We start from the raw sequence: 16,082 nt of genomic DNA, 5'->3' as shown, positions 1-16,082 counted from the left end.
AGGCGTTGATGTTCTCTACACAGGTAGACACACGGAGAGAACAAGAACACTCACCCTCTCATTTTAACCAAGTAAAAACACGGCAGTTTTAAAGGCAGAGGAAGATACACGAGAGCTCTACTCACTCATGGAAGGGAGCCTCTCGGGACAGGTGTGGTTTGCAAAGTAGGTGAAGTCTTCAGGAAGAAAAGTTGTGGTCTGTAGGAAGGTTTCACTGTGGTTCAAGTCCAGAAGATAATCTAGAGAGGTTAAAAAAAAAAAAAGGCAACTCAGTCGGGTACATGGGATCAATTCTGCAATTCTCAGGTGTCTACCAAGGACGTTTTTTATTCAGACATCATTTTTGTGATGCAGGACTTGGGACCAACTTTTCACACAGCTACAAATTTTAACCCATCAATAAAAATGTTAACCATGGGATAGTATTTTAACCAGTGTTTTTATTCGTATTGATATTATAGCTTTTTATGCATTCAGGTTACAGTCAAATAACTCCACAATATAATTATAAAAACAGCACCCCCCTCAATACCTTATTCTCAAAGGAACTAGTCTCACTTCTGTTAGCCAACCACCCTCCGTCCATCTGCCTACGCAATTAGTCAGGACGCCTCTGCTGTAGGTCTCATTGCTGGCTTCCCAATACAGGGACGAGGGTTTCCCTCCCTTGCCTCACCAAACACCTCCCCTTTCCACCCTCCAGTCTCCCAACAGTCGTATGTGATAACTGTGGTTAAGACAGTCTTTAGTATTTATATTATAATTCTGTGGATACTCTTCATAGCTGAGAAATGTGGGAAGTTAATGATTACTTTTCCTTCCTTTTCTGCATATTTTTTTCCTGAGTGACTGTCTTGCTTTTCTGTTTTCGCATTTGATACAAAGTAATGACTGACCCGACACCATGCCCTTGACCACTGCATTTCCGTTTAGGACATTCTCAGGCATCAGGTACTCTCCAACGTCATCCTCCAGGGACGCTCCAGTGCCTCGGTCCCCCTCCCATTGGCACTGGTTTTCCTTTGTCCCTGCCGTGCAGATGCTGTCCTTGGTTCCTTTTCCTCAGCGTCCTGGAGACTCCTTTTATCTCTTTGCAGTACTGAACCGCATTTTTCCCAAGTTCAATTTCTCCCTTTTTCTAACTCGGTGGAGCACATCCTCTCAGTCAGTGTTTTTCAACTGCTGGTCTACGGAATTAACCACCCTGTTGCTGTATGATTATAGACCCAATGATCTTAGTCAAATTTGTTTATGTTCAGGGTGATTTCTGCCTTAGCAATCAAACTAATACAGTGAATCCTTTTATACGGGCACAGGGCTGCCTACTCTACAAGTACTCAGAGGACAAAACACAATGAGAAGCAACTTGCAGAGAATTTTAATAGTCTCGTAACAGGGGATGGAGGAAACAGAATGCTTTGTCTTTTTTAGTTACAGTTTTCTTGAAAAACACTAAGCCTGCATTTATATAAAGACATAAACTAAGTCAGCATTAACCCCAAAGGTAAAATTAGCCCGAAGTACTTAGCTCACACATGCAAACCTGTCCTAAGTACAGCCTGTTCTGAAAGTATTAATACTTTAAAAAGCTATGTCAGGAAGCTCCAATACTAATCATTACTCTGGGTAATTCTGATTTTGCTTCTTAATTACACGCGCGCACACACACACACGCACACTCACACACACTTCTCCTTAAAATAGCATCCTGGAAATTACATTTTCCTAGAAGGCAAAGAAATTCCCACAGGTATTATAATAAGCATTTTCACAAACGAATCAACAAAAACAGAAGAAAATAATAATCCTGGGTAATGACAGAACCAAGCCTTGGAGCTACAGCCTAAACAAGGAAGTAAAAACAAAAACAAAAAACATGTGAGAGACGAAAAAAACACTAATCCTAGTGTTCCTTTTTTTTTTCGAGTGGTCTTCCACAAACTTTTTATTTATTTTATTTTATTTGTCCATTTCAGAGAGGAGAGACCAAAACGGGGGGGGGGGGGGGGGAGACACAGACAGGAAGCATCAACTCTCATATGTGCCTTGACCAGGCAAACCCAGGGTTTCAAACCGGCAACCTCAGCATTCTAGGTCGATGCTTTATCCACTGCGCCACCACAGGTCAGGCTAGTGTTCCTACTTTTGAGGTTTTAGAGACACAGATAAATTCCTTCCTACTTCCTTCAAACACTGATATAATAAGCCTGGTAGCAACCACCTGGAACAAAACATGACAAAACAAAACACCACATATATTTTTCTCCTAGTTATTATCAATAATTAACAGTGCCATTAAAAAATAAAATCTTTAAGCCTGACCAGGCGATGGTGCAGTGGATCGAGTATTGGACTAGGATGCGGAGGACTCACATCCAAAATCCTGAGGTTGCCGGCTTGAGCATAGGCTCACCAGCTTGAGCACGGGGTCGCTGGCTTTAGCGTGGGATCATAGACATGACTTCATGGTCGCTGGCTCGAGCCCAAAGGTCACTGGTTCGAGCCCAAGTTCATTGGTTTGAACAAGGAGTACCTCACTCTGCTGTAGCCCCCCCCCCCCCGTCAAGGCACATAGGAGAAAGCAATCGATGAACAACTAAGGTGCCACAATGAAGAATTGATGCTTCTCATCTCTCTCCCTTCCTGCCTGTCTGTCCCTATCTGTCCCTCTCTCTGACTCTGTGTCTCTGTCAAAAAAAAATTAAAAATCTTCAAATACACAACTCCTAACTGAGGGAAAAAAAACCACCCTAACTCCTAATTTCCTCATTTCTAATTTTAAGTTCTAGAAATAAAATTTTTAAAGAAGTGGACAAGGCAGAGGTCACTGACTGCTCACGATCTGGTAAACTGCATGGTTACTGCGCAACTGGGTCCTCCTGCCCAGCCGCCTAGAAATGAGTGGACTGTACTAGACACTGCTCAGGGGAAGCAAACCCCAATGCTTTACTCTTCTCACGCAGGGACTTACTGAACGAAGAAACTGCTGAAAAGAAAAAAGACCAGCTTGCTTAATGTCCATGGCCAGGGCTTTACATTTTCATTTAAATCGAATCTATTTCAAATCAAGACATGTTCTTCCAGCGAGGGAGGCAGAAGGAAGGGCAAAGGCGGCAGCTGTTTCTACATTTATAAACTGGGAGAACAGCTGACATCCTTCCTATCTACAGATTCAAATGGCTGCTTATTCAACTTCATTCCATACTAATGGTTTGGAGCTTTGGTTGCACATTAGAATCATCTAGAAGCTTTTAAAACCCTGAATGTCCAGGCTATGCCCCAGGCTAATTGCTAATTAAGTAAGAACCTCTGGGAGAGCACGGTATGGCATCAATATTTTTTAAAGCCCCCCTCAACCCGGGGGAAGGAAGTAGAAAGTTTAGCTGTGTCTCTGAAACCAGTGCAGTCAGGAGTGACATGACCATGCCTCTATGAAGTGCGTGGAAAATCTGCTTTCTTCCTTATATTGCCAAATCTAGTTGAGCAGAGTCTGGGAAGTGCTGACCAAAAGATTCCAGAAACAACCACCACTTTTCCCTCCCATTGAGAAAAAAACAAACACTTGTCTTTCTGCTTAAAAAATATAGAAATTTTTATGTGCTAGAAGATGTTATGGGGGGCAATATCTGTAAAATATAAAAAAATTAGTATTTTTTAAGAGTTGGCATTCGTAAGGCCAACTACCTGCGGGAGAGTTGACATAAACAAGACTGTGGACTGACTGAGCATCTAAAAACCAGAAAGAAGTTAGGAACATCTATGTACAGAATAGATTTCAATGTGCACTGGCAGGGACACTTCATTTTATCTGCTTATGGCAACAGACATTTTTCTGAGTATGTGACGGGGGTGGGGGCGACAGTGAGAGGTTTGTGTGCACAGTCTTGATCTCCCGAAGAACATTCTTATTAGACATTCGCCACTTTAGCTTTCCAGGATAAAGAAAACTAGCATTACTTAAATGTCACAGTAAGCTTTTCGGCTACACTTGGCCTAATGAAGGCCTTTGAGTGTGGGTGTGGGCCACAGCACTACTTACAGGGTGGGGCAGGAGCTGGCAGACAGCCTTAGTCCAGGCTAAGACCACAGAGCTCCTGGTGGGAGTGGCTGGGTCAAAGGTGACAGTCACCTGGCCATCTCAGCAGCCTGAGACCCAGAACACCCTCTGACTGTGCTAGGCAGAGAATTGGTTTGAAATGAATAAAAATCATAGCTTTCACCAGATACAATTCCAGTGAAATATTTCTTCTTTAACAGTTACCCGCTAAGGCCTGACCAGGTGGTGGCACAGTGGATAGAGCATCAGACTGGGACGTGGAGGACCTAGGTTCGAGACCCCGAGGTCGCCAGCTTAAACGCGACCTCATCTGGTTTGAGCAAGGCTCACCAGCTTAGACCCAAGGTCGCTGGCTTGAGCAAGGGGTTACTCGGTCTGCTGAAGGCCCACGGTTAAGGCACATATGAGAAAGCAACCAATGAACAACGAAGGTGTCGCAACGAAAAACTGATGATTGATGCTTCTCATCTCTCTCTGCTCCTGTCTGTCTGTCCCTATCTATCCCTCTCTCTGACTCTCTGTCTCTGTAAAGAAAAACAAAAAAAAAAAAACAGTTACCCGCTAAGGATATACCAATAATATAGAAGCCAATGGAGATGGTAAAGTCAGAATTAGGTTACAACATTTATAATGTGTTTTCTTGTTAAATCTATCCACTCACTCACTCAAAAATCATTTACTGAGCGTCCCCTATGTTCTAAGCAGAGTACAAGGTACTAGGGATAAACAGTGACAGTGGCCATGAGGGCGCCGCTGGGACTCAAAGGCCAGCAATTCCCAACTCCACTGCTGCATGAAGTCTTCGCACTCCTGTACGCTTCAGCCCTTCACCCCTAACTGGGGATGCAGTAGTTACCGTACTGAGTTCTTGTGAGGAGTCTGTGGGATAGTGCAAGTGAAGCATCTAGCATAATAATGTAGCCCCCAACAGCAAAGACTTTTAATTTATAAGGGAAATCACATCACAACAAATTCAACACAAAATGGATGATTAACTGTTTTAACCAGAGAGATAATAGAAAGACTTATTTTGGTGTATAATTTAAGAAATGCATGCAAAATCAAATAAGAACGAGTCGCTGGATATGCTTTTCAAGGTCACATGACATTTCTGTGCTCAGTTTTCAAGGACAACAGCCCTCCGGGAACTAGTGAGATCCTGTGTTCAAGACCAGCAGCGGTGTAAAAATGGTGTCCCGCTGTGTGCCCCTCTGACTGCTCAAAGAGAACAGACTACCTCACCAAGTGCCCAGAAAGAAGTCCTAGCTAGCATCATCTAACCTTGGAGAGGCATGGATAAATGTCACAACACTAATGTTCCTAATTTATCCAGAGTGGTACTGGGCAAAAGCTTTGGAATTATAGTCAAAGGACTCCCTTAGTTCTACCACAGAACCTAAAGCAGCTCTGGGGCGGAGGTCAGGGAAAGTCACATGACCAAGGCTCTGCAACACCCCCAAGATGATTTGTACTATATGTGAAAAATAGAAGCAACATAATATTCTGTCCATCTGATTGGGACACAGTCTAGTCCAGGCATGGCCAACATAGGGATCCGGGCCGCGTAATGAGTTTATCTGGCCCGCGATTAAATTTTTAATATTCTCCACTACTTTAAAATCTCAACTACTCAGAAGCGGAAGTGTCTTTGATTATCGGAAATCGAGATATTTAAGAAGATAGTGATACGTGGAAAAGTGATAGTGACTAACCTAGGGTTAACTTCCAATAACTGATCGAATGGATTCGCAATACTTTTTTTCTTTTAATTCCATTATAAAGATTTACAACTTTTGTACTTGTCTGTATTCAATATGAACTGTTTGACAGCGGCGACGTGAAACCCACATTCTTCTAGGCGGAGTTTGCCAGTGCGTGCCCAAGGTCAAACAACTCGTTATTTTTGTGGTCAAGTGTGCTGAATCAAGTGGCATTGTAGCACAGACAATAGCTGCAGTTGATAACTGAAAACGTGTCCAGGCTGTTTGTAAAACAAAATAATTGTTTTGTTTGCAATATAACCCCTTCAAGCTCATTCTATTAATTAAATATTGTTTCGATTGATTACGATAGTTTGAATATTTATATGGTAGTAATTATATTTTTATTAAAATGTTTATTAAAATAATATTGCATATTAAAATTTTTTCACTCACATTTATTCATAAACATTACATAATAAAATTTTGTTTACTTAAAAGAATCATTTTTGTATTTAACATTATTTAATTTTAATACTTCGTCTGGCTCATGAAAAAAGTTTTCTTTCTAATCTGGCCGGGGGGCGGGGGGGACAAAAACTGTTGGCCACGCCTGGTCTAGTCAAATCAGACAAAGTGCGTTAGGATCATTGGTAAAACCTAATGCCACACACGATGAATTAGGGAACAAGAATGTACTCAAACTTCTCCCATGACTTTGGGGAACTGCCAGGATTCCTCTTCCAGGTATGGTTCAGAGCTCAAGGCAATTTGTCCTGAGACCACAGTTTTGGCTTAAAAGCTCTGAAAAGTCGATCACTTGCTCTTTGCAAACAAAAAGCAAATACCACAGCTTATCTGGTTCGCTTACTATAATTCTTTGTTCCTGCTAAACTAGCCAGCAGGGCAGACTGATAAATTAGGATGTGGTCAAAAAAAATTTTTTTTAGGATGTGGTCAATTTTCAAGATTTAACTTCCCTTCACGAGGCAATGTTTTCTCTTGAGATTCCAAGTATCACAGAATAATTCTCAGTTGCAGTGTTTGCAAAGCAATTTCATATTCTACTGTGAGCTGTGAACTATCTTAGAACTTACTACAGAAGAAGGGAGAATTGATTTGAAGGAAAAAATGTTTTTTAAATATATAATGTATTCTATAATAGTAGGCTTGAGTGAAAGCAGTAAGAAGCCATAGGTAATACTAATCCTCAGTTGAAGAAATGAGGCAAATCATGAATGCTTAGCAGAATAAAATAAAATAAAATCTCAGAATCTATTTTTAAAATGAAAACCATCCCTGGCTAGACTGGACAAGTTTTACAACAGTCCCACTTAACCACCTGGAAATCCTTTGTTCAATTTCTGGAAGAGTTAAAAAGAGACATAAAAAAGACAGCTTTCTCTCAAAGGTAAAGAACTGCCTGTGTATATAGCCTTTTATAAAAATAGTCAAAACCATGATTCAGGAACAAGTTCTTACAATATATTTTAGGCAAGCCATCTAAAGTGTGTTCTTTTTTTCCTCTCTATGTAATTAGTGCTTATAAGATAAGAAAAGCCACAGTAAAAGTTGCAAAGACTTAGGCAGAAATGTTCACTCTTGTGCCCATCACTGCAATGCTTAGCTGAATAGTCTGAAAGCTTTCTTCAAAACTCAATGAATCTGACCACCAGACTAAGCCCCGAGCTGGAGTTAAACCACAGGATGAAACCACACCCGACTGGGAAAGGTAAACCAGGTGACCTAGTCAACAACTTCCAGAAGCTACTTTTATAATTTGTGAAAACTGTCCCAGATGACATGATTGTCATGAAAAGAAAACTTGTTAAGCATTCACAACAAGTCCTGCTGGGTGGGATACATTCAAGCAGAGTCCAATAGGAACGGAGTCAGAGCACCTCTTCCTGTGTGGCAACCAGGCTCCATTAGCTTTAAAAACATGGAGCATCGTCATCGCCACGTGTAACTCAAAAAAAAAAAACCCAAAATAAACAAATCCCACAATGTGAAGCCATAAAATAAGTATCAGGAAGTCCAACCAAGTTCTGTTTTTCCTGATTGGCTGGACGAATACATTTTTTGAAATCAGTTCCAGAAACAGCTTTTGGTGCTCCTGTTTTGCTGGTGTCCTAACACAGCAGTCCGCAAACCACGGCTCTTTGGCCAGGTTTGGAGTACCCTAATTAAGTTAATAACAATGTAGCTACCTATATAGTTTAAGTTTAAAAAAATTGGCTCTTAAAAGAAATGTCAATCGGTGTACTGTTGGTATTTGGCTCTGCTGACTAATGAGTTTGCCGACCACTGTCCTAACAGATCCTTAATCTGCCTACTGGGGCAACTACACTGAGAAAAAGGTCTTGAAAGGTATTCCTTTCCTCCCCCCATCCCTGGAAAGTATTAGGAGTGAAACGGAGGCCATTTAGTCACACTTAACATACTATTAGCAGAACAAGGATTCATTTTCCAAGAGCTTCTTTTTAGTCATAAGGTAAAGAAAGCTCAGCAAAACTTTCCTTCTTTTACAATGCATTTTGTTCCATCAAAGATCATTATTCCAACCATATTTCACTCTCCTGGGAGGAGACATTCTAAGCAAACCACGTCTTTGCTAAAAATATACCTGAGTCATTTACGCTGTTATTCCTCTTGGCATAAGCGCTCCGAACCACCTGCTCGTAAACCTGAGCGCCGATTGTCCTCATGTTGTCCCGGATCAGAATGCCTTGAGCTTGCATCATGAAGAGGTAGGTGTTCACTGTGGAAAACAGGAAGGAGGGAGAAAAGGAAGTGAATTCAAAAGCAACCATATCAAAACAAAGAAAAAACATATATAACTTTGGGTTTATTTTTTTCAACCTCTTTCAGTTCTAAAACCCTAAAAATGTCATAGCTCTGTTTTCCATACTGGGTTCAATGTTTTCAGGATGCCAATATTTCTGTGTAGCTAGTAGGACTTAGGGACAATTTCTGTCAATATTCAGCAGTTTCAGGAAAACCATACATTTAAAAAATTATTTTCTACCAGGGCTTCATACCCAATCTGTAACTCTAGCAAGATAACAATCGGAAAGAACTTTATGGATCATTAAAACATTCTTAAAAAGATCTTCGATCTCTTTTCATCTTCTCAGTATTCGTCGGCTATAGGCAGAGAATGGAAAACACTGACTGCTCTGCCTAATGAAACATTCAGACCTAGGCCTGGTCTTGGCAGCCTTTTGAAAGTGGTGGACTAAGACTCCAGCTACTTTTCCTTGGGGTGTCTGGAGAGAAAAAGAAGATAATGAAAGACTGTAAGCAATACTCACTACCTACCCATCCACCTTAGCCTCAAAGTCTGAAGAAATGGGAATAAAGCAGGGAATAAACTCAAGTGTTAACTGAAACATACTCCCTTTACAATATACACAAACATCAAATCAGGATACTGTACACCTAAAGCTAATATAATATTATATGTCAAATCTTAATAAACCAAAAACCATATTCTTAAAAAAGGTTATTCAGACTAACTGCCCAACCACAGTCATTTTGGAAAGTGAGCTCCACTGGCTTTCTTTTAGGTCTCTCTATGATATGAAACCTGGAGATCACAAATATAAGAGAATATGATTTCTGTACTCCACTTGGGATCTTGTATGGCCAGGTGCCGCCGCCATTGTGGTCATGCAGATGCAGGTTCCCATTGAATTCTGACAGACAGTAAAGAAACAGTGGAGCCAAAAAATGGTGGGTCTTTACTTTATTCAAGACTCATACCGGCCAATGAGCAAACACACAGGGAAAAGCACTTAGCTTTCACTAGAGCTCACAAAGCAACCAATACATTCGCCAGTTCCACAACCAGGAGAATCTTCTCCGGTTGCTCCTAGAATCAAAGGCCTCACCAGTCTCAGTGGAGCTCGCAAAGCCCCTCACCTCTGCCAACATGGCTTCTTCCTCAGCACTCTGCATTCCCTCTGCACAAACTGCAAAACTGGCTTCTTTCTATTTCTCTGCCATCTTGGCTTCTCTCTCCCTTCTTCTCTCCTTTTAAAACTTCTCTGGTTCCAAAACCTCTCCTCCAGCACACATTAGCATAACAATGGTCCTTCCCAAGCAGGAAGGTAATTAGCAATTTCACAAATCACATACCTGGCACTGCCCTGCGCCATTTTTTAACACTAAAAGTGAGAAAACTAAAAAAATACAAGGCTGTTAGGCACTGCAAAAAAATACCTCTTTCCCCACAAATAATACAATCTTCTCTGTGCTTTTTGTCTTCCACGCTGCAAAGGACACCGTAGTTAAGCCCCTCTTTTAAATTCTCTCCCTTTCTTAGCTCTGCAGGATGACTCCAAGGCAGTTCTCAATCTTGCCCTACCTCTCTCCTGGAGAGCTTTCTCAAGCTTGCATCCTAGGCCCCACCCCAGAGACTCTAATTCAGTGTCAGAGGGGTGCTGCACAATTTCACTTGTAACAAGTTTACAGGTGATACCATGTGGCTGGTCTGAGGACCACATTTCCAGAATCACAGTTCTAGAGAACTTCAGCTACATAATAAATAATATTAAGTAACATTTATTGAGCACTTAATTACATAATTCTTTATCTCATTTAATCCTCATAATTATCTTAATAGGCAAGTAAACAATCCAATGTATAGTCAATTTCTTTTTATTTCTTTTATTTATTTTTTGTGATAGAGAGGAACAGATAGGGACAGACAGGAAGGGAGACAGATGAGAAGCATCAGTTCTTTGCTGCGGCTCCTTAGTTATTCACTGATCACCGTGTGTGTGTGTGTGTGTGTGTGTGTGTGTGTGTGTGTGTGAGAGAGAGAGAGAGAGAGAGAGAGAGAGAGTGTCAAAGAGAGGGACAGGCAAGGATAGACAGACAGGAAAGGAGAGAGATGAGAAGCATCAATTCTTCGTTGCAGCACCTTAGTTGTTCATTGATTGCTTTCTCAAATGTGCCTTGATGGGGGTGGGGACACACACTCCAGCAGAGCGAGTGACCCCTGCTCATGCCAGAGACCTTGGGCTCAAGCCAGTGACCATGGGGTCATGTCTATGATCCCACGCTCAAGCCAGCAACTTCAGGGTTTCAAACCTGGGTCCTCTGCGTCCCAGTCCGATGCTCTATCCACTGTGCCACTACCTGGTCAGGTTCCAATGTATAGTCAATTTCTAGGCTTCAATTTTTCCATGTAGGTTAACAGCAAAATGGACTTGAACCAGGTATAGCTACGCTCTAACCCAGGGGTCCCCAAACTACGGTCCGCGGGCTGCATGCGGCCCCCCGAGGCCATTTATCCAGCCCCCACTGCACTTCTGGAAGGGGCACCGGTGGTCAGTGAGAGGAGCATAGTTCCCATTGAAATACTGGTCAGTTTGTTGATTTAAATTTACTTGTTCTTTATTTTAAATATTGTATTTGTTCCCGTTTTGTTTTTTTACTTTAAAATAAGGTATGTGCAGTGTGCATAGGGATTTGTTCATAGTTTTTTTTATAGCCCGGCCCTCCAACGGTCTGAGGGACAGTGAACTGGCCCCCTGTGTAAAAAGTTTGGGGACCCCTGCTCTAACCACTAAGCTTGTGGCTAGAACCCTGTTCGGCTGAGGCTCTTTGGCCGCTTGAGTGTGACTCTTCCACAAAATACCACGTGCAGGTGCTACCTCAGTAAGGAATGTACCTACCTATATAGTTCAAGTTTAAAAAATTTGGCTCTCAAAAGAAATTTCAATCATTGTACTGTTGATATTTGGCTCTGTTGACTGAGTTTGCCGACCACTGGGCTAGAACATTTGCTCATCCATGTTCTAGCCACAATCTCTCCCTCATCAAAGATTTCAGGCACCCCATGGATGATAACTCTTAAGGAGACAGCTCTCAAATTTTTATCTCATACAAAACTGCCAGATGGATCTTTCTTAATTACAGATTCATTGCTTCTGCTCAAAAGCCTGTGTCTCTTGCCTTCATATTGGGCTTCTGCTGACCCACAATGCCATTGTCCTTTCTGCCTTGCAAACCTGATTAATCCTTCAAACACCAGTTTACATACTTCTCCAGTCTCCCCCTTCTCATAGCTCTGTGATAATGTTACAGATTACCAAAATGAGCCCTTTGTTTATATTTTGTCTTAGTTTGCTAACTGTCTCATTGTCAGTCCTGTCATCCAACTAATAAACTTAACAAACCACATCTTATTAATGCTCTTTTCTAATTATCCACAGGAATGAGCACAATATTGAAAAATAGAAGGCTGAGAAAATAAATTTTGCAAAACAAAAGAAATGTATCACAAATTTATAGACATGGGGTTGGATGGGATTTTAAAGAACACTTCAAGACCATCTAATGCTTTCACACCACCCAAAAACTAAGTCTTCCAACAACTCAGAGTCAACACGTAAAATACGGCCATCTTCAAAAGCCTTTTACCTTGGGTTGGGTCCAAAATGTTTCCCACTTTTACCCACTGGCTCTCATTCTGCCTCTTGACAGAACCGTCAAATCCCTTTCCCCACCTCAGATATTTTCAGTCTCCCTCACACTCACCCATTACTCTCACCTGTACCCTACCTGCCCCTCCCACACCCTGGGCTAGACAGCCCCCCCCCGACTTCGTGTGTCCTTCCCACGGTGCCATCACACTCCCTCACTCCCCAACCCCATCCTGGCTCCTCTCCTATGGATAGGGGCCCTGTTGTCCACACTTGACAAAGGGCAGTGCCCATGCTGGCAGAGTGGTCCAGAAAAAAGCAGACTTCCAGAAGCCCTGCTCCATCTGTTACCACTGTCAACTCGAGCCCCCTCTTAGAGATCCATAATTCATAATAGCTCAAGACCAAAGAAATTCTCCAACACAGATGTTCAATTATCTAGCCTGCTACTTCCCTAACCAGCCTCCACCACACCCCGCCATGTAGTAACTAGTAACATCAAGTGCTTCTCTGCAGAACTTAGTTTGGAAAATTCTGTTTTGGATAGTTCTGTTAACAAAATTTAAAACTTCCATTACCAAAACAAACAAACAAAAAAACCTTCCATTACATAGTAGGTAATCAATTGATAATTAATGAATGTTGTTGGAAAACAGTCACACCATATTACTGATTCATATTAAGCCTGCTGGAGACACATCCTCGATCTTTCTAGATATGTTGCTGCTAAGCTACCTTCTCCTATGCTGTGTTCACACAGTTGGTTATATACCCAACTGTAGGACCTTATAACTGTCTCTATTAAAAATCTTTTACTAAATTTAGCCCATAGCTCTGGCCTAAAACAGGAAGTACACATTCTGCTTTCAATCTAAACTTATCTCATTTAAAATTCACATTCTGTGAAACAGATATCACCTTGACTTTTTGTTTTAGATAAGAAAGTCAACCTGCCCAGGCAGTGGCGCAGTAGATAGAGCGTTGGACTGGGGTGTGGGGCACCCAGGTTCAAGACCCTGAGGTCACCAGCTTGAGCAAGGGCTCATCTGGTTTAAGCAAAAAGCTCACCAGCTTGGACCCAAGGTCGCTGGCTCGAGCAAGGGGTTACTTGGTCTGCTGAAGGCCCGTGGTCAAGGCACATATGAGAAAGCAATCAATGAACAACTAAGGTGTCGCAACAAAAAACTAATGATTGATGCTTCTCATCTCTCTCCGTTCCTGTCTGTCTGTCCCTATCTATCCCTCTCTCTGACTCTCTCTGTCCCTGTAAAAAAAAAAAAAAAAAGGTCAAGTCCTCCAGAAGTCATTTACCCAAAGTCACACGGTTAGTGAAGTCAAAATCAGAGAGACGTGAGGCTCCACAACATTTTGACGAGCTTTACTTTAAAAACATAGTACTTTCCAATAACATTGTCCTGATCAACAGAGGCTGGATCACAACTTAAAAAAATGTTTCTGAATTAGCACACAGCTGTTAAGTCCTCCATTGTTTCAATCAAGTGTATACTAAGCACCCACTTCCCTCGTGCTTTTTACACACAGTCCTTGGTCACCAGGGGAACAAGCGTCAGGAAGACAACACAGGATAAGTAACAGACACAGCTGAATAAGTAATTATAATGCAGTATGAGAAATGCTAAGTAACATTTACTACAAATTCAGGTTTACTCATAACTTTTTCACACTTTCATGAGAAATGGTAATAATTATCCAGCCCCAGTATCTAGATGGAGGGATCTCTTTTTAAAAAAAAAATTTATTTATTCATTTTTTTAGAGAGAGTGGAGAGAGAAAGAGAGTGAAATTGAGAAAAAGGGAGGAGGAGCAGGAAGCAACAACTCCCATGTGTGCCTTGACCAGGTAAGCCCAGGGTTTTGAACTGGCGACCTCAGTGTTCTAGGTCAGTGGTCGGCAAACCACGGCTCGCGAGCCACATGTGGCTCTTTGGCCCCTTGAGTGCAGGCACAAAGGCCAGCTTAGGAGTACCGTAATTAAGTTAATAACAATGTACCTACCTATATAGTTTAAGTTTAAAAAATTTGACTCTCAAAAGGAACGTCAACCGTTGTACTGTTGATATTTGGCTCTGTTAACTAATGAGTTTGCAGACCATTGTTCTAGGTCAGCACTTTATCCACTGCACCACCACAGGTCAGGCAGGAGGGATCTCTTATGACCACAATTCAGTTAAGATAAGTAAGCCCCACTCAGACTGACAATTAGAAATGTCCAGCCAGATGCCAGTGTAAGCAGCCCTGGAGCATGGCTTTAACTGGAGCTTCCGGGAGCAATGCACGGATCTCCTAACAGGAAGACACTCTTCCCTCCCCTCTCCATCAGAGTTCCAGTCAGCTTCCATATCCTTATGAATCAGGTAACACAACTGTCATCTGAACATATACATTAATAAATGCCTCTAACTCATAAGATAATGAAATCGGATATTCCAGATTACAAGCAAAATGAATCCAAGAAGACAGAACTGCAAGAGTCTATATACGTAAAAGAGTTCATAATTTATCCTAAACAGGTGTACCCTTAATGTTTGTGACAGCTGGCTTGGTAAGCTAAAAAGAGAAGTAGGGAAAAAAGCCATTCCTCTTCTAACCACTCTTACCCCCCCACACACACACACACCTGCCTTGCCTGCTGTATGTTCCTGTTTAACGTACTATACATTTTCTTATTCGTCTTGTCTATTGCTCTCTCTCTCTCCCTAAAATGTGAGTTCCATGAGGGCAAGGACTTATGCCCCTTCCTGGTGGCTAGAATAGTGTGTCTGGAGCACAGAAGATGCATAATAAATATCTGAATAAGCTGGGATAATAAACAACTAAGTCTTCTGAACTCAGCTGTACCTAAGGAGACAAGGATAATGGGATTTCAAGCCTTTCCCTGTGTTAGCTCCCAACTCATTTATGAGAGGAAACCGAAGTGTTGTGAGTTTTCACGGCACTAACCTGTTCCTAAGAAAACTTCAGTGATTCCTTTTTACCAAGTGAGCATGGCTGCCAAATAGGTCAGCTTTCCCCAAAAAATGTTTCTGGTACTCTCACTCCTCACAAGCTGTTTGGTTCCTTAATACAATACACAGTGTTTTCAAAACCTTGTACAACACTATTTGTAATATGAGGAACCATTCAAAATAGCCCTAAACTGAAAAGAGCCCAGAAGTACATCTACAGAACAGATAAAAAATTTCTAGCCTATTTGAATTTCAACATACAGTGACCAAAATAAATAAAATACAACTATATGCAACCACATGGGTAAATCTCAAATATCATATGAAATGACACCAGAGAGCACACATGGTATAATTCCATATACAAAAAGTCCAAACTACAAGCAACTAATCTATAGTGTTAGAAGTCAGGAGAATAGGTATCCTGGGGGGGGGGGGGGGGGGAGGCTTGAAAGGGGGCTTCTGATAATCTTTTATTTCTTGACCTGGATCCTGGTGACATAGGTATACGCATTTTGTAAAAATTCACTAAGTTATTCACTTATTTGTGCATAGGTTGATACATACGCCATACTTTTCAATAAGGGAGCACAGGAGAGCAGCTATGAAGTCATCATGTGAGGGCAGGTCAGGCCAATACTCAAGAAGAGCTGACACTGGGATAAGGTCTAGAGAAAAAGAGCTCTGAAGTAGGAAAGGGAGGAGCACAAGTGAAGATGAAGGAGCATGAAGGAGAAAATACATCTGAGGAACTTCAAGCAGTCAGCTATGGCCGGAATGAGAGGTATGTACGGCAAAAACGTGGCAGGAAGCTAGGAGAACAGAGGGGAGCCAGATCCCAAAGGGCTTCGGGTGCTGTGCTCAGGGGCTGACACTGAAGGAACGGTCCAGCAGCAGGTTTCAGGCGTGCCGACTAGGAGCTACCA

At 41.8% G+C, this 16,082-nt stretch overlaps 1 protein-coding gene across 2 annotated transcripts in view; it reads right to left on the bottom strand.

The window, feature by feature from the left end:
* B4GALT5 (beta-1,4-galactosyltransferase 5) overlaps positions 1-16,082 on the bottom strand; it is a 69,514-nt gene that overhangs the window by 8,889 nt on the left and 44,543 nt on the right. For both annotated transcript variants that reach the window (XM_066234940.1, XM_066234939.1), the window contains exons 2-3: positions 8,384-8,518; positions 126-239 (exon numbers count right to left, since the gene is read on the bottom strand). In XM_066234940.1, coding sequence (XP_066091037.1) covers positions 126-239; positions 8,384-8,501 — 232 coding nt within the window. In that variant the 5' untranslated portion in view covers positions 8,502-8,518. The remainder of the gene's footprint in view (positions 1-125; positions 240-8,383; positions 8,519-16,082) is intronic.

The sequence above is a fragment of the Saccopteryx bilineata genome, chromosome 6 (assembly GCF_036850765.1).
Source record: "Saccopteryx bilineata isolate mSacBil1 chromosome 6, mSacBil1_pri_phased_curated, whole genome shotgun sequence".
In the NCBI taxonomy this organism is placed as follows: Eukaryota; Metazoa; Chordata; class Mammalia; order Chiroptera; family Emballonuridae; genus Saccopteryx; species Saccopteryx bilineata.
Note: the sequence above shows the minus strand (reverse complement) of the source record. Positions and strands in the feature narration are given on the sequence as shown.